We start from the raw sequence: 24,247 nt of genomic DNA on the forward strand, positions 1-24,247 counted from the left end.
GTGGTCGGTCGGTGAGGTAGTCCAGGATCCAGGTAGTGAGGTGATGGTCCACTCCAGAGTTCTCCAGCTTGTCCTTCAGGACTGTGGGAAGAATGGTGTTGAAGGCACTGGAGAAATCAAAGAACATGATTCTCACAGTGCTTCCAGCGGTCTCCAGGTGAGCGAGGGAACGATGTAGGAGGTGAATGACGGCATCATCCGCTCCAATGCCAGGCTGGTAGGCAAACTGAAGTGGGTCCAGTGATGAGCTTATTAGGCGCCGAAGCTGAGCCAGGACCAACCGCTCCAGGGTCTTCATCAGGTGGGATGTCAGAGCCACCGGCCTGTAGCTGTTGAGGTCCTTGGGGCGTGAAACTAACTGACAAAATAAAATAAAAAAACTGCATTACTTTGCAGATTTTTTTCCACAAACCTTCATAAGCTTTGTGAGCATGGCAGCGTATCTGATTCACGTCTCTGTGTGCAGGTTTCCTGGACTGGGTTCCCAAGAAGATGCAGCGTGTTGGGTGCATGGAGCTGCTCAACACAGTCCAGAGGAGAGTTCAGCCCAAATTTCATGTTTTCGGCCACATTCATGAAGGTACGACTAATTACACTGCTGTCGAATACTTTATGTTTAATGCAGTAATGAACGCTACAATTAAATGGACGTTGATATTTAAATTATGTGTATTCAATAATTTAAAGGTAATATAAAATATAAAATGAATCACCCACAAGTTTGTGGGGATAGGTTAATTGATTAATCTAAATTGCCCATAGGTGTGAATCTGTGAGTGAATGAGAGTGTGAATGGTTGCCCGTCTCTGTGTTGGCCCTGCGACAGACTGGCGACCTGTCCAGGGTGTACCCGCCTCTCGCCCTGTGACAGCTGGGATAGGCTCCAGCGCCCCCCACGACCCTGAAAAGGATAAGCGGAAGCGAATGGATGGAAAATGAATCACTTTGAATGAAAAATCAGATCTGAGAGGACTCTGAATGTTATATTCTTTAGACCAGCGCAGGCTGTTCACAAATTACAGACCAAACAGCTTACAAGCACTTAGTTCTGCCCCTCAGTAGGCTTCTGGTAGCTAACTAATAATAATAATAGTAAGCAGCCTTTAAGGAACAGCTTAAACAAGTTTTTTTGTTGCATCACGTAACCTGTGTGGCTGCAACATTACTCTGCTATCATTGTAGAATAGAGAGAAAACCAAACATCAACAATTTAGAATTTAATTTTATGCACAAATATGTTTAAATATATTTCCACTGATAATTTTACTTTGAATTATTAGACTTGAAAACAGAATTTTAAAGGTAAATTTATGAATTACATTTACAAGTTGGACAAAGGTTGATTCAGCCTGAACCACAGCAGACAGAAAACTGCTGTTTAGGTCTGTAGCTGCGATATAAAGTGCTTCGAGGTGCCTGTTGATGTGATTTGGTGCTAAATCGAGAAAACTGAAATGAGGTGACTCAAATCAGAATTCTGACACATGCAAACTCACATATAATGTGAGGAATTTCTGTTTAGGGAAAAAGAAGTACGCTAATTAGTACAAGGCTTTTTTTACTAAGCATCTAATGATGCCGTGCAACTGTTGTATCAGTGGTTCCATAGGGTTTTATTTCAACTAATCACATGTTAACATATAAAGGTAGTGCAAATCTGTGAAAATCCATCAACCTTAAAATGCTAATTAAATGATTAAACTAACACAAAACACTTTTGTTTTAAAAAACATAGAATGGCTGAGCGGCCACATCCCTATCAGCATTTCATACAGGCCAGCAGGGCCAAAGAGGCCCACTCCCAGCGTTGAGGGTGGCTTTTTATTTAGGGTTATCAGGTCAGCACTGAACCCCTGGAGCACGAGTCCCACATCAGAGAGAACCAGATTAGAAACTAGATCAGATTTTATAAGAGGAGAAATGGGTTGAAAGCAGTGCTCTTCATTAATGTGAGGCCTCACAGAGAGGCAGAAATGATCCTCAGCGTGTTTTGTATTCATGTATTCCAAATGTGAAAGGAGCAGCACAGAAATGCAAAGCAATGTTCCAAGAGATGGTGAAAATGACACGTTCACGGCACAATGTTAAAATGTAGTGCTTTTTAAGAGATGGCAGTTAACTTGTGCTTGAAAAACTGTAACACTTTAATGTCTGCCATTTGGAAGGCATGCACTTTTGAAGCAGACGTGTAGTGGAGTTAGTGTCACACTCTGCATATATTTTCACAAACTAGAATCTCAGGATTTCAGAACACATGAGCCTTTCTAGCTTCCAGTTTTGCAGCTGTTTCTTCAGTTCAGATCTGCAGTATCTCTTATTTGTCCCTTGAACCGCCGCAGTTACGATTCTTCCTGTGGTGCACTCTCAGACTTTTGTTTCCCTGGAGTATATTTACAACGCTTCCAAGTCTCTTCCATTTGGGGAGTCAAACTGCTCCACCCCAAATGTCTGCATCGTTGTTTTTTTTTATAAAATAGTTAGTATCGTCCCTTTTTTCTGTTTTACAAAAAGTGAAAGGAGCATATATTTATACCAGTAACTGTTGAGTCACTGATTTAAATTCTTCTTTTTGTCCTTTTTCCCCACGGTTGAATGAAAAATGTAGACAAGTTTAATCAGTTTCATAAAGCCTAAACGTGGAGGTCTGATTAATAACCAAATGAATAACTAAAACCAAAGTTACATATGAATAATCAGGACAGCTGAAGGATTTGAAGGTTCTGAGTTGTGTGGTGCACACAGAGGTCCATTTGGGTCCCCTTTGGGGTCCATTTTGATCCCTGTTAATATAATATTCACTGTTATGCTGATGACATCCAAACTTACATCCGTATGAAACTGTCTCTGTCCCCCTGCTCCCTTGGTTTAACTGTCTACATGAAAGACTGGTTAACACAATTGTCTAACCCTAAATGAAAGCAAGACAGAAACTATTGGATTTGGAAGTTGTAACTACTCTTTGGACAAGTTAACTGACACCCTTGGTGGAACCCTTGGTCCCCTTGCTTATCATTACTCCCATACTGTTAGAAATCTTAGTTTTTAGTGTCTACAGTTGTAAACATCTGCCAACTTTTTCATTAGTAGTTTGGACTATTGCTGTTCTCTCTAGCTTAGTCTTTAACACTCTCCATTGCTTGCTTGGCAACAGGTATTAGAAGATATAACCACATCACTCCAGTTTTAGCAAATTTAAACCAGCTGAAGCCTAATCTTGAAAGTAGAGATAGTGTCTGTCTCCTGAATCCAAACTGGAAGCTGGTTCCACAGAAGAGGGGCCTGAAAACTGAAGGCTCTGCCTCCCATTCTACTTTTAAATACTCTAGGAACAACAAGTAGGCCTGCAGAGCGAGAGCGAAGTGCTCTAATAGGGTGATATGGTACTACAAGGTCATTAAGATAAGATGGGGCCTGATTATTTAAGACCTTGTATGTGAGGAGCAGGATTTTGAATTCTGGATTTAACAGGAAGCCAAAACAGGAGAAATCTGCTCTCTCTTTCTAGTCCCTGTCAGGACTCTTGCTGCAGCATTTTGGATCAGCTGAAGGCTTTTCAGGGAGTTATATAACCCAAAAATAGTACTGAGATCATATAGGCAGATCCTCTTACTACAGCTTCCAGAGTCTAAGGGCCCGATCCAAAGAGGGGATCAGGGTCTTAGACTCTGGAATAAACTGTAACCTCTATTTGTTTTGAATGTCTTATTTTATTTATATTTATTTTCTTTTTGGCCAACCTTTCCAATGCCCTATAGAAATCAAATTGACACTGACATTTTTAAAACTCCTCAGGTTATGGCATGATGACAGATGGCACAACGACTTTCATCAATGCCTCAGCCTGCACCGTGAACTTCCTTCCCATGAACCCGCCCATTGTCTTTGACCTGCCCAATCCCAGGACTACGTGACTACAGGAATCTCATCTGCAAACCCCTACCATCAGTAAGGAGAAAGAAATGAAGAGAGGTAGGTGAGGCAGCAGGCAGAAAGGACCAAATCCTGTAAATATTGCACAGATGTGTGTTTATCATGTGCAGCACACGTCCGGAGAATCTGATCGTGAAGCTGACCGAGTGAGGGAAGGAGGACGCTCCCTCACACTGTTGTGTTCTGTCATATGCCATCATTTCTTCATCTCAGCATGGACTTTAAAAGAGAAGAGACAAGGGTTAATGGAAGGACAGTAAAATGCAAACGAACTGACGATTCTTCAAATCCTCTTTTACTGCACTGACAATCTGATGCTGCTCTCAGAAATGCAAAAGACCAATGCCTCGTCTAAGGGACGGTTTTAGCTGAACCACGGCTACACAGCACTAACGGGACATTTGTTTGGGGGATTTTCACCAAGCTTTTCATACTTTTGAACATCAGTTTCCATCTTTTTACAAATTTCCTCCCACTAAGAACTTTTACTACTGCCCTTATCTTCCTTGTTTGATCCCATCCTCAGGCCTGGAGCATGCTGGAGTGTTCTTTTTTTCTTTCTTTTCACCAGCATGTCTGTGCTTGAGAAATCAAAGTGAGTGTATGGGGGCACAAGAGGTCTAGATGTCTGACGTGATTCCCTTTTGCCTCATTTGAAACTCTCAGTAAGCCTCTTAACCACTAAAGGCAGAGTCCCATTCCTGCTTCCACGTAGTTCCCATGTTGCTCCTCCACCTCCTTTTCCCTCCTCTCCATGCTTCATGCTATGAATGACTCGGTTGCTTTTTAGCCCTTGGCTGGAACGTCTGGCTCACGGACTTGCAAAGGAGACCAGGTAACATGCAACGTAAAGGTGCTATAAGCTAATCTGAACAGTCATGTCACCAGACCTGGGAGGAGTAGGATGCTTCCTCATGTTATGTTAATTATGGAAGATATGGATCTTCAACTTTTCAAGAGAAGCAAAGCTGTAACTAACTGATCAATGTAAATGTTCTTTGTCAATGTAAAGAAAAAAACTTGAATTTTTCTTCTTGAAGATTACCAAGTGTTGCTATGCTTTTCAAAAAAAATGTGTCAAGAAATTTGTGGTTGTTACATTTTATTTGGTTTGTTTAGTAATGTAATGTAACGCTTATTATAGTATTTTCTTCTTTGTGAAGCTGCTCAGCCCCATTCGGTGAGTATTAACTCTTTTATGTCTCTAAGCAGTTTGTGTTACAAAAAACAGTAATTTTCTTTCGCTGCTTTATTTCTGAATGTGGCTGATCCCAGTAAGAGTCTGAATGTGCTTAGCATAACAAGAACACGTCACACTTTGATCTCCGACATTATGTATGAATGTTCCCCGGGGCTGCAGTTTACTCACGCTGTACTCTCGCTTCTTTCGACACATCAGCGTTCGTTGCAGCAGCTGACGTCTTAATGCTTCCAAATTGGCAAGACAGGAAAAGGGGTCAGAACCGCTCACCAAGGAACGCAAAAATGCGGAAAACAGTAGGAAGGCCGTTTACATGTTAGAACACAAACATGGCACAGTTTTAGCACCTTCTCTAAAATCCACGTTTTAATTGTAATTTTTTATTTTTCATTTCCATTCATCTCAGCAGGGCAATAAGGAACTTTAAATAATTGATAAACCTACGTCCTTTTGCCATTTGATGCTGTCTATCACACTGATTATACCACTTTCATAGATTCTTAATCTTTAGTTAGTACTGCTCTTCCATCATCATTTGCTCTTGCATATTGACTAAATATGTCATATATTGGTTGACATATTTTTTGACATTGTAAAAACTTGTTTTATCTGGACCTAGCTGGACCTGTTGTCATTTAACCGGGGCCCAGCTTTTTGGTTCGGAACATGGGTACTTTTTAATAAGAAAGTTCATTTAAAACCAGAAGAACCAGTAAAATCCAGTGTAGTTGATGATAAATTGCTTTTTTTGGGTTTGTTTTCCTTGTAAATAATTTAATAATTTACCCAAGGCAGATGCCAACTTGGATTTACATTTCATTTAATAGAGAAGTGGCAGTCCATCATCCCAGTATAGAGAAAATGTTTAAACAGCTGGTTTTTGTGGCCAACATAAATAATGTCTTTTTTCCACTAAATGCTAGAAAATTTCATAGTGTGCTGCTTTGAGCTCGCCCTCTGAACAAAACCTGTACTTACACTGCTTTGAATCACCTTAACCTATACAGCTGAACAAGAAGGAATATTTGAGTCTCTCTCTACCTGTCGCTAAATAATTAACTACTCCTACTTCACTAATTGGCTGTGTTGGCTAAGAAGAACATGAGACTGTTGTTTGTCAAAATGTTCAGACAGTACAGGACTGTGAACATCTCAAGAGGAGGATTTTCAGCCTGAAACGAGGGATACTGTAAATCGCAGCACATAATTACAGTTTGAATGTAGACAGAGGAAGTTCTGTACAAATGCAGTTTAGGTCATTTTGCCTGTGTGAAAGTCGTCAAGACTTTATAAGAAGCAGCCTCATCATTTAAAACGCAAACTTAATTAGCATCTATGAAAAGAAACGTTCCGAGAAAGGAACAAAGACAAACTATTAAAAACTAAGAGATGGGAGGAACTTTCATCTGGAAGCTTCATGCAAAGCTGTCTGTTTGGTCTGACTCTCCAGTCCTCATTTAGATGTCTCTCACTTTGATGCTCTTCTGCTTCAGTAGCTGTGTTATGTTTCCTGTTTTATCCAAGAATGGAAAAAAGTGCTGTACTATTTCTTGATTTATTTTCTGAGGCATGCTTAAACAAGTTAATGACTTCTGCTACTCAGACAATCTGCATATGAAGAGTTTTGTTCCAAAATGAGATATTTACCTTTTGAAACAAGGAAAGCCAGCATGGGCAGAATGACTGACAGCTGAGACTTGAAAGCAGGATAACTTGTTGACATTTCTACTTGCTGGATTTTTCTTATTCAAACAGTACTGGATGCTTAGGTGTTTGGATGAATGGATGTATAGCATTTTGGAATTAAAGTGTTCATATAGTGTTGTATTTTTGCCATTATTGCTGGGGACTTTTTTAAAACTGTACAATAAGAGAAAAAGAACCAACACCTTCTGGAGACATGTAAAGTACCTTTCTTTCTAAGGATTCTGGTTTCTTCACAGATTGAATAAAGTCTTATCTGTGACCAGTGGATCACGTTTCCTTATTTCCATCCTGTACTCTTCCCTTTTGTCTTTGCTGTACGTTTCTTGTTGTAGACAAAGAAAAAAAAAATAGAAAAGAGCAGCGAGGAAACTTTTCTTGTCCCGGTTCTTTCCTTTGGTTCCAATCAAAGGTATCTTTGTCTCCTATCAATTATGGAGCTCTGAGCAGCGAGTTAATTTCCAGTCGCTAAACCCTTGCTGCTCCATCTCTGTCTTCTGTTTTGTTCCGCAGGTCTTCCACACCTCTGCACACTCTAACGAGAACCCTCTTTCAAATAATTACATTAGTAATCCCGAGGGAGAGCGGGTAATTTATTCTCGGACTGCTTTTTACTTTGCCATTAATACAACAAGCTTTCATATGCTCTATTCTTCCTCAGGCTCTCTCACCCTCCCTCTCTTTTCTCACTCTGCCTCTCCAGCCACAATGCTGAGCTCTTTTTCTCAGTTCTGATCATCCCTTTCCTATTTCCATCTGCTCATTCTCTCCTAGCTTCCTCAGATAATGATTCTCAGCACTCTATATTTCTCTGTCCTCTGTGAGTGCCCCTGCGCGCTGCTGCACTGAGATTTCCTTTGAATGAATGACAGACGTCCTCCCCATCTCCTTGTCATCCATCTCACCTCACACTTCCCATCTGATGAAAAGGCGCACCCGCTACCTCCCGTCATCTCCGCAGTTAAAAAGGTACTTTATTTGATTGGCTTTGGAACACAAATCAGTGTCAAACAGACAGTCGATGCAAGGAACACCTCTCAAATAATCAGTCCACTATAATTAATCTTTAGAGATTTTTTTATGTTTCTCAGTTCAACTCCCTCAATGGGTCTATTTGTCGTGTCAGAGGCAGATCAAATTTGGAAGTGTAAATCTGTGCTGTCTGGGCTAGATTAACTCATGCCAGGATACAGGGGCAAAAAAAGCTCGTGTTTTGATGTCATTTTCTCAATTAGCTGCACAGCATGACAATAATAGGAAATGATGCATTCAGTACAGTTTTATTTATATGCAGTTAGCGTAACACAACAGTTGATGAAAGCACTTTATATTGAAATATAAAGACCCTACAATATTAGCCTTTACATTGGAGAGAATATTGTATATATTATTGTATATATACCTTATATTGTAAGGTAGAGTCTACAATACTACATACAGAAAACCACCTATGAGCAAGCTGCAAGGGGAAGGAAAAACTCCCTTTTAACAGGAAGAAACCTCCGACAGAACCAGGCTCAGGGAGGGGCGGGGCCATCTGCTGCGACCGGTTGGTGTGAGAGAAGGAAGACATGCTGTGAATGAAATGAACAAATCCTTGGTGACTGTGGTAAGAAAGAACTACCGTTTAACAAGGAGAGGCAGCCATCTGCCACAGTTGGGGGAGGGGCAGGAAAACTGGGAGATAAAGAAGACATAATTTAATAATATGCAGTTCAGTAAGGATAGATCCTCTGAAAGAACTAAACAGTTTTTTGAAGTACACAGTAGATATAACAGAGTGGAATCCAGCAATGGCAGAGATTATGTTCAACTGACCAGGATAAGTTGGAGCTGAGGAGGAGTCACATCACATGAAAGGTAGAATGATTGTAGCCGATATAGCCGATACCAGCAAAACTAATGGATGGCTCCCTAACCCTAACCAAAAGCTTTACCAAAAAGAAACAAAACAGAAGTTTTTAGACTGATCTAAAAGTAGAGAGGGAGTCTGTCTCCTGAATCCAAACTCAGAGCTGTTTCCACAGGAGATGAGCCTGGTGGCGTAAGGCTTGTACTTTTCTGCAGCCTGTAGTGAGAGAGTGTTGCACCTTACCTGCAAGATAATATGATATTGCATGCTCCTTAAGATGCAATCGGACCTGCCTATTTAATGCATATGAGGACAAGGATTTAAAATTTGATTCTGGATTTTACCAGAAGCCAGTGAAGAGCTAGTATGGAGAATAATGGTCTGTCTTTCCGGTCCCTGCTAGTACTGCCACTGCAGCATTCTGGATCAACTGACTTTAAGATATGATATGGCCTGATTTTTTTAGTGAACACAAGGTCTTATGGAAGATTTTACACGATAAATATTATTCAGTCAAAACAGTGAGGGTAAAATGAATGAAAAAAATGAGCACATTTGGAATTTTGGTCAACACTTTTTTAAAAATAATGTTATAATTGGTATAATGTATACAATAATGGTATACAGAGGAGTTCATGGCAACTCAACAACTGCAACTAAAACCAATAAATTGGATTTTCAGTTTTATTTATATTGCGACAAATCACGACAACAGTTGCCTGAAGGCACTTGATATTGTAAGACAAAGACCCTACAGTAATACAGAGGAAGCCCCATCAATCAGACAATGAGCAAGCACTTGGCAACAGTGGGAAGGAAAAACTCCCTTTTCACCAGAAGAAACCCTCACAAGAACCAGGCTCAGGGAGAGGCGGGGCCATTTGTTGTGGGTGAAAGGGAGGAAGACAGGACAAAAGGCACACTGTAAAACAACCAGCGATTAATAATAATTAAATGCAGAGTGGTGTAAAAACACAAGGTGAGAGGAGCAGAAATGCTCAGTGCATTATGTGAAGCCTCCAGCAGCCCAAGCCTATTGCAACCTAACTAAGGGAGGATTCCGAGTCAACTGATCCAGCCCCAATGATAACCTTTAGCAAAGGAACAACTTAAAAGAATCCAGTGTGGGTGAAATGTATACAAACTTAAGCCATGCTACCATGTTCTTTAACTGAGAAGTGGCTTTCTCCTGGCAACCCTTCCAAAAAAAGCCATTCTCTTTTTGTAATTGTACTGTAGCTTTAACATTTACAGTAACATGGTAACCGAGGATTGTGGACTTTTGCTCTTTTCGCTGTTTCTCTGAGTCTTGCTGACCTCCCACATAGCAAAACTGGCATGGCTCGGATCTGGCCCACACAATGTGCTTACACATGGCCCACATACCACAAAGAATGACGGCCCTTTGGTGGCCCAGAGGTGGCCCACACATGGGCCAGCACAAGGCCAGTTGCAAACACACTGCTGCCCCTGTGCTGGCCCAGAACAGTTTCAGCTCTGGCCCCAAATGTCAGCCTAATGTGTGCCTTAATAAAGCCATGTAAGAACAACATGTGTTGGAACATAACAGTGCAAAAGCAACATGACGAAACTCTGTTCAGACAGTGAATGGACTGATTCTTATATAGCGCTTTTCTACTGTCCCGGATTACTGAAAGTGCTCTATACAACATGCCACATTCACCCAATCACACACTTTCTCTAAACTGAGTGCTTCCTAACTACATTCATCCACAGTTACACTCTTGACACTAGATCTGGGCCAGACCTGTCTGCTATGTGGGCTTGAGATGAATTTCCAGAACATCAGCTCCTGGGAAGATGAGCAACTGTTTTGAAAGTTTTCCACTTGTGAAACATTTTCTTACTGTAGAATGGACTTCAAAATGGCCGCACAGCCTTTCCCAGATTGGAAAGGGTTATAGGGTTGGTGCCTATCAATCTCAGACTGATGACACCAACAACTGCTTCCTTAATATAATTGCTAATATCTTTCCTCCTTGCTCATTAAGATTAACACACACACCTAAATGCCCCAGACGAGCAAACTGCCAAAATGTGTGCTTTTATTAGAGGTGGCCAGACTTGATTGATGTTCAGTTTATCTAATGCATTTTATTATGAGCACCTGGCTGTTACTTTCCCTCGTAATTCCCATAGAAGTAGTATGGGGATATTTAGATTTTGCAGTTTCTGCATTAATATTTGTTCAGTAATTAATAGCACAGTGTAATATTTCATGATTTTAGTTAATCTGTACTTCAAGGGGCTAAGGAACAGGTGATTTTTATGCTGTACTGATATGTAAACCCTTAGACTTGAAAGAGGGTGTACCTTTTGACATGAATTTAGACTTTACTTTTTTCTTAAACTTTATTGACTTGAATATTTATCCTGAATATAGACTTAAAATAAAAGGCAAAATCTGTGTGGATGAGAACACAAATTAGTTAACAGAACCAACTGTTAACCAACCAACTTGATCTCCACATGGACATACTGAGAGAAAAAGAATACAAAACTATTATTATAATATTTTCAGGCCCATATAAGAGATCGGCTTGACAGAACTTAATTGAAGGACCAACTGAAAGAGCTGAGCAATCTAGATGTAGAGTAAAAGTATGTCGAGGTTGATTAGGCATTTAAGACACACAAGGGGGATAAATTTGCTCAAGAGGTCGAAACAGTGACCTGACCTTTGTCTCTCTATGCTACCCCACCAGGACACAGAGCCAACCGGAGGCAAGTAGCAGCTCCTGGACACCTGTGACTGAAGGTCAGGACAATCAGTTCCAAAGAAAGCAGCTGATCCTGGTGGTGATGGAATCAAAATAAGAGGTAGAAGAACTCCCCCGCACTGAAATGACACAGCATCTGAATGGGACAAGCTTCAAAAGCTGGAGCTGGAGACGTTTGTATTCTCTGGAGAATTTTACAGACACAGCTTTCACTATGGTGTAATTGTTCATATGATTGTTGGGTTCTTCTCTGTATGTATTATTGTAGGATCTAAAGCACCTTTGGGCAACTGTTGTGCTTTGGCACTGTGTAAATAAAATTGAATTGAACTGAAAATTTCTATTATCTAGTTAATAATTTTACCTCCTCACTACGTACGACTCTGGATACTGTAGCTCCTGTGAAAACTAAGGTCTCTAATCAGAAGTACCTGACTCCGTGGTATAATTCTCAAACACGTAGCCTAAAGCAGATGACTCGTAAGCTGGAGAGGAAATGGCGTGTCACAAATTTAGAGGATCATCATTTAGCCTGGAGAAATAGTTTGCTGATTTATAAGAAAGCCCTCCACAAAGCCAGAACATCTTACTATTCATCACTGATTGAAGAAAATAAGAACAACCCCAGGTTTCTCTTCAGCACTGTAGCCAGGCTGACAAACAGTCAGAGCTCTTTTGAGCCAACCATCCCTTTAACGTTAACTAGTAATGACTTCATGAACTTCTTCACAAATAAAATGTTAATCATTAGAGAAAAAATGACTCATAATCATCTCACAGATGTAATATTATCTACAGCAGTGGTTCTTAACCTGGGTTCGATCGAACCCTAGGGGTTCGGTGAGTCGGTCTCAGGGGTTCAGCAGAGCCTCCACCGTGACATGCACGGCTCATTTTGTGTACCAATAAAAAAACATATCTATGTCTTGAATTTGAAAAAAATCATATTTTATTTTTCACTAAAGAGGGGTTCAGTGAATGCGCATATGAAACTGGTGGGGTTCGGTACCTCCAACAAGGTTAAGAACCACTGATCTACAGCTACTCTTAGTACCATTGATGTTAAGTTAGACTCTTTTTCTCCAATTGATCTTTCTGAGTTAACTTCAATAATTACTTCCTCCAAACTATCAACGTGTCTTTTAGACCCCATTCCTACAAAACTGCTCAAAGAAGTCCTGCCATTAATTAATTCTTCGATCTTAAATATGATCAACCTATCTCTAATAATCAGCTATGTACCACAGGCCTTCAAGCTAGCTGTAGTTAAACCTTTACTCAAAAAGCATCTCTAGACCCAGCAGTCTTAGCTAATTATAGGCCAATCTCCAACCTTCCTTTCATATCAAACATCCTTGAAAGAGTAGTTGTCAAACAGCTAACAGATCATCTGCAGAGGAATGGTTTATTTGAAGAGTTTCAGTCAGGTTTCAGAGCTCATCACAGCACAGAAACAGCTTTAGTGAAGGTTACAAATGATCTTCTTATGGCCTCTGACAGTGGACTCATCTCTGTGCTTGTCCTGCTAGACATCTCTGCTAGCTTGTCCTGCAGCGTTCGATACTGTCGACCATAATATCCTATTAGAGCGATTAGAACATGCTGTAGGTATTACAGGTACTGTGCTGCAGTGGTTTGTATCATATCTATCTAATAGACTCCAGTTTGTACATGTAAATGGAGAGTCCTCTTCACACACTGAGGTTAATTATGGAGTTCCACAGGGTTCAGTGCTAGGACCGATTCTGTTTACATTATACATGCTTCCCTTAGGCAGCATCATTAGAAGACATAGCATACATTTTCACTGCTATGCAGATGACACCCAGCTCTATCTGTCCATGAAGCCAGATAACACACACCAATGAGTTAAACTGCAGGAATGTCTTAAAGACATAAAGACCTGGATGGCCGCTAACTTTCTGCTTCTTAATTCAGATAAAACTGAGGTTATTGTACTCGGCTTAGAAATATGGTATCTAACCAGATTCTTACTCTGGATGGCATTACCTTGGCCTCCAGTGACGCTGTGAGGAACCTTGGAGTCATTTTTGACCATTTTTTTTTCTTATCTTATCTTAATTCAATTCAATTCAATTCAATTGTATTTATATAGCGCCAAATCACAACAAAAGTCGCCTCAAGGCACTTCATAGATACAGAGAAAAACCCAACAATCATATGACCCCCTATGAGCAAGCACTTTGGCGACAGTGGGAAGGAAAAACTCCCTTTTAACAGGAAGAAACCTCCGGCAGAACCAGGCTCAGGGAGGGGCGGGGCCATCTGCTGCGACCGGTTGGGGTGAGAGAAGGAAGACAGGATAAAGACATGCTGTGGAAGAGAGACAGAGATTAATAACAGATATGATTCAATGCAGAGAGGTCTATTAATACATAGTGACCTTAATGACCTTGTAGTACCATATCACCCTATTAGAGCACTTCGCTCTCGCTCTGCAGGCTTACTTGTTGTTCCTAGAGTATTTAAAAGTAGAATGGGAGGCAGAGCCTTCAGTTTTCAGGCCCCTCTTCTGTGGAACCAGCTTCCAGTTTGGATTCAGGAGACAGACACTATCTCTACTTTCAAGATTAGGCTTCAAACTTTCCTTTTTGCTAAAGCATATAGTTAGGGCTGGACCAGGTGACCCTGAATCCTCCCTTAGTTATGCTGCAATAGACGTAGGCTGCCGGGGGATTCCCATGATGCATTGAGTTTTTCCTTTCCAGTCACCTTTCTCACTCACTATGTGTTAACAGACCTCTCTGCATTGAATCATATCTGTTATTAACCTCTGTCTCTCTTCCACAGCATGTCTTTATCCTGTCTTCCTTCTCTCACCACAACTGGTCGCAGCAGATGGCCCCGCCCCTCCCTGAGCCTGGTTCTGCTGGAGGTTTCTTCCTGTTAAAAGGGAGTTTTTCCTTCCCACTGTCACCAAAGTGCTTGATCATAGGGGTGATATGATTGTTGGGTTTTTCTCTGTATCTATGAAGCGCCTTGAGGCGACTTTTTTGTGATTTGGTGCTATATAAATAAAATTGAATTGAATTGAATTGAATTATCTATTGATTTAAGGAACATTGTCGTCAGTAAACTGTACAACAGGTAAAAGGGAAGGACAATAAGTGTTAGCTGCTGTTCTCCTGGGCCAAAAATTCAGTCTGGTCTTGTTTCAACCTTCAGCTTAATTGAACAATTAAAATTACTAATAGGCTGTCAAGTGAAACAGGGTGTGTGTGTGTGTGTGTGTGTGTGTGTGTGTGTGTGTGTGTGTGTGTGCGCGCGTGCGTGCGTGCGTGCGTAATCTTTCACATTTGAGTTTCACTTGCATACAAATAGTTTGATAGAACAGACCAGAAAGGAATTCAAACAGATGCATCAGTAATTCACAGAATGGCTGTGCCAAAGCAGCAGAGACAGCCACGCTCTGTCGTGTAGTGTCAGGAAGCAATGTCTCACGGAGGTCGAGTACAAGCAAACAGATCCACTTCATTACCTCAACTCTGATTAGACAGAGAAGCCAGTGTTTATCTGAACCACCCTACAACCTCTGAAGCTACAAAATGAAGCCAAAGTGCCAAAAACTGCAGGTCGTCTGATGACCACTGGAGTCTGGCTCCAAAAGCAACTTATGTCATGTGGTCCCCAAAAATCACAGATTGTTGAGGGTTTACAAATAATTTTCATTTAACGTAAACACAGATTAATACCAACACACTGTAATCAGTCTCAGTCAATCTGCTCATTCCAGTGTGTGTCTTTGCAGTCAGAGTCACAACAGTCAGCTCCCACCAACTGGTTGTATTTTGGTTATATTTGTATATAACAGCAAGGCTCATAATGCATATGTCATTTCGCAATTAAATTGTTGTCTTGCAGCAATTTTGGAGGAAGTTGAGAATTTTTCTTTCAGATCGATGAAGTTCTGGCTGGACTCTGAATGTAAGGATTTAAGGAGAATTTCTGTTTAATGCGAATATCTATGTATAAGATAAGATAGAACTTTATTAATCCCTCGGGTGGGTTCCTCTGGGAAATTCGACTTCCAAAAAGCACAGCAACGACCGAAGTTACAGTTACAATATGTAGTACAGTATGTAGACAGATTGGGAAAATGTATTAATTTATCACAGTTAATTGCCATATCGCATTTGAGCTTGAGCTTATCCATTACCATTTTTATCAAAGTCTTGATATCTTTGAATATGGACTGTGATTTGACTGTGAGTGATCACAGGCCTGGCACCCATCTTCAGTGTTGGGGAGTAATGGAATACATGTACCGTTACGTATTTAAAATACAAAATATGAGTAACTGTATTCCGTTACAGTTACAGTTTAAAAAGGTGGTATTCAGCATACAGTTACTTTGTTGAAATAAATGGATTACACGGCGGCCTTTTCCTGTTTCATATGTTAGGCTGTGCCCTCTCTATGTTTGGTAATTCCACGCCGGTGGAAACCCAAACAAAAACGCATTAAGAGGCTGAAATGCCCGTGCCTCAATCTCACGTCTCATAATGACGTGAAGAAATACATTTTGAAATGATTAAATGTGAAGGCAATAGCAGAGTGTTACAGGCATCGCCCTAAACAATGCAGCCTGATGGGCAGTGTAGTCCGTGCTGCAGGGAGAATGGACTGCTATACCCGTTATGTGTCTGTGAGCGAGGGAGGGAGGAAAAGGAAAAGTACGAGCTGTCACGGAGCAGAAACGGGAGCTGGAAGCATGTAAATATAATAATAACCACTGCAGCCAAAAAGAGAGCCTGACGAGCCCAGCTGTAAGTATGCTATTAAGACTCGACTGTACGCTGTGTTCGTGTTTTCCTCCGAACGAAAAAGTTCGGTTGCAGCAGCCTTTCAACGCCTCTCTCTGTCTCCCGCTAGCAAAGTTGACCCAGACAACAAAGTAAAGCTAGTTTTCAGCTACGAGCCCGACACGAACCCGACGTATTAGCCAGAGGTCCCTTTACTACGGTTTACATTTATATTAAGATTTAAACATGTACTTGGTGTTGGTATGGAGAGTAACCTTCAGTAATAAATCACACAGCAATAGGACATTCATGTAGTTGTAAAAAGCATCATAATATATTAAGTAATCCAATGTATTCAGAATACGTTACTCTCATTGAGTAACGTAACAGAATACGCTACAAAATACATTTTGGGGCATGTAATCTGTAATCTGTAGTGGAATACATTTTAAAAGTAACCTTCCCAACAGTGCCCATCTTTCAGACAACAAAACCGCAAATTCATTGCACATGGTTGAAATAATTTCTGCAATGCCTACATCTCCAGGACTCTGTGGGGCTGGGAGGCGCTGCTGCGCTGGGCCCCGGTCTGGATGGGCCTGGGCCCCCTTTCCCTGGCGGGTCGCGGAGTATGGGGGTGCCTACTGGGGTCAGCGGGGGAGCTGGCCCCAGGGAGGGGTCACTTGCCCCTCCCTTCCTTCCCTCCCCATCTCCAGCTGCCTCCCTCTTCCCGCTCCACCACAACCACCCACACATGCAGGGCCTTGGAGTAGGGGTATGTCACCAGGGTGCAGAGGAGGCTACCCCCCCCCCCCCCTCTGTCCCCTTCTGGCTGCCTCTGCCTCAATTTTATCCCACAACTTAGACATTCACATTACTCACACTCTCATTACACATACATATAGGATCTTGGGGGTGGGCACGATACACGGAATCCAAAGTACCATCAGGGTGTACACCTCACCCCTGGCGTCGTTGCCCACCTCTCAAGGTTAAATACATGTAGACATTGAGGGCTAGCAGGAGGGACCATGCGTTTACCTGCTGCTCTCTGGCAGGTAGCTCCATGCCCTCCTGGGTTTTAAATGCACCTTAGAACACACATGCATCAACACTACAATGAGCGGGTGGAGGGAGGTTTGGAGTCTTCACACACCCCCATTCTCTGCGACCTGCTGGAGCGGGGGGGCTAGGAGGAGGAGTTGGCCGTCCGACTGCGGTCTGGAGTGTGGGGCCTCCCTGCTGCTGCGGAGTCGGGGCGGTCTGCCTACCCCCACCGCAGGGAAAAGGGTAACACCACCTGGGTCTGGGTGCAGTCCCCCCCTCCAGGGGCAAGGGTACCTAGACCCGGTTTGTAGAGTACGCTTGGGGAGTGTGATCGTGTGTACAGCGTCTCTTTATGTCTGTCTCCACGTTGGTTGAGTGTGGAGTAAGTGCATATGAGAGCATGAGGGTGGGAATGGATGTTTGTATCTGTGTGTGCCTGTATGTCTGTGTCTATATGTCAGGTTGGGTGTCAGGCGCCACCTCTCTGGGGACATCTTAGGCCCTCCAAGGTTTGGAGGCCTATCTCCCCCTACCACCACTTCCCCTGCCAGTGGCGGACTCCCTCTGACATCGGTGCGTTGGTGGTTCTTTGTGTCTGGGGGTGGGCGTCCGGGTACACACCGGCTCACTCCTTGGCGGCCGCTTATCGGGGCTTGGAGCCTGGGGCTCGCTCGGGCCACTTCGGAGGTGGGGTGCCCCCGGCCTCTCGGCCTGGGGCTCGGTCACTCAGGCACGGCTGGCTGCCGGTGGAGCTCATGGGCGCGTCACTGCAACTCCCCCTGGCTTCTGCTCCGCGGCTGCTGAGTGAGCCCTCATCTGGGACTCTCCTCAGCTCTTTCTGGGACAGTGGCGCGGCTGCCCCTCTGTTGGTCTTCCTTGGTCTCTTGTATTCTGGGGGCCTCTGGATGTCTGGAGTTTTGATCTCCTCCATACCTGCTTCATGCCCTGGAGGACGTGGCTGTGGCCCCCCCACACCCTCTAGCAGATCATTACATGAAGGAACCTTTAAAAAAAAAAACAAGCGCGTCCATGCTCACAGGTGTACACACGGGTGATCACACCCACAAACTACACCCTTTTTGGCTCCTACCTCAAAGCACACTGTGTTCTGTTGATCTTATGTGCTGCACAATAATGTTTAATATTTAGTATTTACTGTCATATTCCCATATATCATTGTGATGTTGTTTATTCTATTACTCTTGTTCTCTTCTGCTTGCTTTCTTTTTTCTTTCTCAGCAGGTGATCCAGGTGATCGATATATGCATTTTCTTTTTCTGCTCATTCTGTTGGTTTTTGTTTTTTGCCCTTCTCCCCCGTCCCTCTTCTCAGCTGTTTCTCTTTCCCTCTTTCTTTCTCCCCTTCTTTCCCCCAGTCAAGTCTGTCCCGTATTCAGTAAGTGAAAATAAAATAAACAATAAAAGGTGAATCAAATGGACCATTACAGCAAGGCTGGGATGGTCAGTTTGGTAAAGTAAATCCGTTGGGCATCTTTCTTTGCCTTTAGACAACAATTCTGATGCAAAAGAGCCAAACGGGACAGGCAAAAAAAAAAAAAAAAAAAAAAAAAAAGGAAGGTTTTTGAAGAGTATCTCAACTTGTCCAGGTGTTGCAGCAGTCTTGCTCTGGGACATGTCCTGCACTGATTTATCATAGAAATCATAGAGAGAAAAATCAGGAGGAGCATGACAAGCTGACACCAGAGCTACTCGGCAGGAGGCGTGACGTCATTATGGTGCATGCAAGGAAAACAACAACTGATTATGTAGTTTTTAACTGTATGTAACTCACCCTCTCTTCTAATATGGCTATTTTTGATTTCCACAGCAGCAGCCAAAACACCAATTGAGTCCAAACCAATGAATGACATCATAAATCCATCACCATAATCTACGGTGTGGACTTGGTCCTCCACGCCATAAACTGTTCCAGGTCCAGAGTACCAGGTCCACAGATAAACCCATAGACAATGACAAAGATAAACAACAACTCGAGGTGAGAGCCCCCATTATCAGCAACATGTAATTACTCCACAAACACACTCTGAACAAAGTGTTTCTTGTTCTGCGATCAGATAAAGAGGTTTTGTCTGTAAACTCGTGTACTGACACCATTAAATCAGATACCATGCAGGGGGTCTCTGCAATTTTTCACAGATGGTAGGTTCGGTTGAGACAATGCAGGTCTTTGTGATTCCAACATTGGTTTGGAAGGTTGCAGCTCGTAGGTTGCCAGATTAAGCCCTCACCCACACGCTCTGTTGAAGCTTGGGGCTTGGCTTAGTTGCTCAGCAGGGATTCTTTTAGAACATGCCCACCCGTGTGTCATTGTTCAAAGCTTCATATACACCTCCCCATGCCAAAAGAAGGGGGAAAAAAAACTGCAACGCACCAAACTTGTTCAATTTGCCCATCATGGGAGGTGATAGTCGAGAGGATTGGAGGTCCCCATTGAGTTTATACATTCTGGCAATCCACCATTGCCCATCACCTCCTCCTCATTTCACTGTAACCCACTTTAAACTTGCAGCCAATAAAACTACAATATATCAAACCTTAAACAGAGGATAGAAAGAAGAAGAGGATGACTTGAGATTAATTTGAAATGAGCTTAAGTACTGCTCAGCATGAGTATGTGTAGCTCGAAAGTAGACATATCCTGTGCCCCAATTTCACACTGAATGCAAGTGGTGAGAAAACTGTGACAGCTCCAAACTTAGCTGATTCAACGGCACGTTTTTAATGACACACATTTTATATAAAAACTTAAATATCTTTGATGGCAGAGGAGGGTGTGTGTTTTTTTCTATGAAAACAAAATGACTGGTAAAAACACTGATCAACACAGGAAAGTTGCCGACCAACTGTCAGTGTCAACTATCAGTGTTTTTTCTTGTAACCTACAGAAATCCTTCAACTGTTTTACATGTTTGATTAGCTGAGTACTTTTCACAGACTCTCTTTTGCAACAATTTTTGTTCTCTTCAAACATTTTTCTCAGACTACATAAACTGTAACTAACTTTGCATCCGACACCATATTAGAGCGACAGATAAACCCGCTTAGCCTCTAATAATATCATTCACACACTTTATACACCTTAACAACAATTACCACAACACTTTGTTTAACATCTCACTGCAGTATAACAGGGCACAAAGCACTCAAAAATGAACAAACACTGAAAGCTAACTCAGCAGAGGACTTCATGTAATGGTGAATGTTTGTTAGACTTGGCTTGGCTTCAAAAGTAGATATTCCTATATGACTTCTTACTCTACCAGCACATTAAACTTTAAGGTGCTGACAGTTGCTTTCTGAGGTTATTTAACAGAAAAAAAGAATATTGTACTCATAATTCTTAATTCAGATCAAACTGAGGTTATTGTACTCGGCCTGAAAATCTTAGAAATATGGTATCTAAGCAGATTCTTACTCTGGATGGCATTACCTTGGCCTCCAGTAACGCTGTGAGGAACCTTGGAGTCATTTTTGACCAGGACATGTCCTTCAACGCACATATTAAACAAATATGAAAGACTGCGTTCTTCCATTTGTCCGCCACCCTGCAGCGGCGCTGCAGACCACGCCCTGCCACACACATTAACCAGGTAAAATACATATTTAGGCAGAATTTTGTAAATATCTATTTTTCATTTTTTCAGCAGCATAGTGCTTTTTTTCAGTTATTTTTTTAAAAGTCAGGTCAAGGCTCCAAAAGCCCAAAGGCGATATAAGGGGGGCGGCTCACAGCAGTTTTTCTTTGCTACATGGATCATTTTAGTTCAGCTGGGCGTCTTTCCTTTTGTTATATTTCTTTAAGAGTTCAAAATGTGTTAATTACATAAATAAAATGTAATTTTCTCTGTAGCACTTCATGGATTTCATAAGCAACACACCTTAGTTGTTCACACAAAGTAAAAAACAATATATACAGTGTTATCTTCATTTTAGATGTCAAAAAGTATTTGCGGCTTCCAGTGTTTTCTTTTGCGTGGAAACCGGGTCCAAATGGCTCTTTGGGTGTTAAAGGTTGCTGACCCCTGGCCTAAGGGAAGCATGTATAGTGTAAACAGAATTGGTCCTAGCACTGAACCCTGTGGAACTCCATAATTAACCTCAGTGTGTGAAGAGGACTCTCCATTTACAAGTACAAACTGGAGTCTATTAGATAGATATGATACAAACCACTGCAGTGCAGTACCTGTAATACCTACAGCATGTTCTAACCGCTCTAATAGGATATTATGGTCGACAGTATCAAACGCTGAGGTCTAGCAGGACAAGCACAGAGATGAGTCCACTTCACAGATTGAAGCATTAATTAATGGCAGGACTTCTTTGAGCAGTTTTGTAGGAATGGGGTCTAAAAGACACGTTGATGGTTTGGAGGAAGTAATTATTGAAGTTAACTCAGAAAGATCAATTAGAGAAAAAGAGTCTAACTTAACATCAATGATACTAAGAGTAGCTGTAGATAATATTACATCTGTGGGATGATTATTGGTAATTTTTTCTCTAATGATAAAAATTTTATTTGTGAAGAAGTTCATGAAGTCATTACTAGTTAACGTTAAAGGGATGGTTGGCTCAACAGAGCTCTGACTGTTTGTCAGCCTGGCTACAGAGCTGAAGAGAAACCTGGGGTTGTTCTTATTTTCTTCAATCAGTGATGAATAGTAAGATGTTCTGGCTTTACAGAGAGCTTTCTTATAAAGCAACAAACTATTTCTCCTGTAGCAACAGGCCAGACACCCCATACTCCCAAAGCACCCCAGAGGGACACTGTCAAATGTCTTCTCCAAGTCCACAAAAGACTGATTGGGCAAACTCCCACGCACCCTCTTAGTATCCTCAAGAGGGTAAAGAGCTCCTCCAGTGTTCTGCAACTGGGACTAAAATGGCATCTTTCTTCCTGTATCCGAGGTTTGACTAAAAGATGGACTCTCCTTTCCAACACCCTGGCATAGACTTTCCCTGGTCGTCCGAGGAGTGTGATCGCCCTGTAGTTGGAGGAGTGGGAGTTGAAGATTTCTTGAACTGGGGCCTTTACCATGCTCCGCCCTGGCCGCCATTCAGTACACATTGCACCTGACCTTTACGGTATATCCTGTGAGGGGTGGGCTTACAGGGGTGTGTGTCCATGTCCCTTTTTTGAGCTGTGCCCAGCCAGGCCCAATGGACTAAGGCCCGGCCACTAGGCGCTCGCCATTGGGCATCCCCCCCAGGCCTAGCTCCAGGGCGGGGCTCCAGTAATCCTATTGCAGGCAGGGTGAACTCTTCCTTAGGTCTTTCAGTCATAGTTGTTGTTTTGTTTTGTTTTTATTTTTCAAATGTATTTATAGTTTTAAACGTTCTTCTAAGCTAGCAGATTTAGATTATTCAGTAAGTGTAGAAATTTTTGTCTTCAGAGGTCTTAAATTCCCAAGATTAACCTAGAATTTAAAAATTATAATAAACTGGCAACAAAGTTATTTGTTTTCATAAACATAATTACATTTATTTGTATATAATTTGAACCTAAATTAGTAGAATTAAAATATTTTCCAAATTCTGAAAGCCACAATTCAATATGATTTGTGTTTTGGCCTATTTTAGAGAATTTAGGACATACACATTTTTAGTTCAATTCAATTTGTATTTATATAGCTCCACATCACAACAGCAGTCACCTCAAGTCGTTTTATATTTTAAGGTAAAGACCCTACAATAATACAGAGAAAACCCCAACAATCAAACGACCCTCTTTTAGCAAGCACTTGGTGACAGTTCCTCCTATAATTGTAGGAGGAAGTTGTTTTGGGGTTTTGTTACTTAATCTTGTAGCTATGCTTGTTTTTCATTCAAGCAGAAGTTGCAAATGAAGTTGTAATATGAAACTGTTGACAGTGCCAAACCTCCCAGGTATTTAAACTGCTCATGAGTGATGCCAGTATTGAGAGACAGGAGGATCATGACATTACAGTCAGTGTCAGTACCGCGTACCGTAGCACACAACATTTAAAAGGAATACCTCAGTGTGTCATAGGGTATGACCCACTACCAAGGATGTACCACTGCATACTTCCTCTTCATCTCCTTCCAGATCTGCTACGTGCAGTCTCCTCTCAATGCCCTGCAGGCCTTTTGTTCCCAGCCATCCCACTGAGGCAGGACACCTGGAGCAGTACAGGAAGGCAGACTGGGAAACAAATGAAAGGAGGTTAGCAGAGAGGCTATGAAACCAAAGTGAAGAAGTGTCATTAAAGGGTTAATCTAATTCATGTACTATTTCAATAACAATTCCAATTGATACAGCTGATGACAAAATAAAGCACCTTAAATTAAATCTGCTTAATAATGAAATTAAATCAGTGAAAATGGACATTGCAAATTCAGATTCAGGTTGTCAGTTTATTTATTCTTATACAGAGCTTTTCAGCAAATGCCTTTTCCACAACACAAACCCTGTGAAACTCTAAGTATATAAAATCATTCAAGAGCATATTTGAAATGAATTATGAAATTTCCTGCAAAAACAAAAACTGCTTTTAGGGTTTAAATTAAAGTCCTTTTCCCAGACATGAACTAAGTGCTTAATCCATGTCTGGAAAACTAACTTTCAAATGAGTTCTTGTAGTCTGGAAAAGCTTCTGTGTAGAGATGTGGTACAAATGAATGTAAAAACCTAAACTCTTTATTCCTGCAATGAGGCTGTCTAGCGACTCACATTTGGCTTACAAGCCCTTAGCGGGAAGCGTCACACCAAGCGTCATCTCAGCACAAAGTTGTTCTGCGTGATCACCGTTACACTTGTGAAATATTTCTGGCCTGATGGATGTTGTTCTTTGCACAAAGGTGTTCCAACCCTCCAGCAAAGATTTAGAGTGCTGCCACAAAGCACTACTACCAAACCAAGCACATGTTCGGGAAATCTGAAATCTCTCATTTCAAACACAAATATCTGAGCAATTTGAATTGAGACCACAAGAATTAAATCATCTTAGTTTTGTGAGTACATAACAAATTTT

The 24,247-nt window shown here is 41.7% G+C and overlaps 1 protein-coding gene and 1 pseudogene across 1 annotated transcript in view; one reads left to right on the plus strand and one right to left on the minus strand.

Annotated features, from left to right (window-relative positions):
* mpped1 (metallophosphoesterase domain containing 1) overlaps positions 1-3,911 on the plus strand; it is an 84,872-nt gene extending 80,961 nt beyond the window's left edge. The window contains exons 5-6 of the mRNA XM_085375887.1: positions 467-580; positions 3,793-3,911. Of these exons, the coding sequence (XP_085232013.1) occupies positions 467-580; positions 3,793-3,911 (233 nt within the window). The remainder of the gene's footprint in view (positions 1-466; positions 581-3,792) is intronic.
* The window catches only part of LOC146614448 (uncharacterized), an 85,952-nt pseudogene that overhangs the window by 3,883 nt on the left and 57,822 nt on the right, over positions 1-24,247 (minus strand).

This window comes from Diplotaxodon limnothrissa, linkage group LG17 (assembly GCF_057381915.1).
Source record: "Diplotaxodon limnothrissa isolate DT_005_m linkage group LG17, D_limnothrissa_male_GT1.1, whole genome shotgun sequence".
NCBI lineage: Eukaryota > Metazoa > Chordata > Actinopteri > Cichliformes > Cichlidae > Diplotaxodon > Diplotaxodon limnothrissa.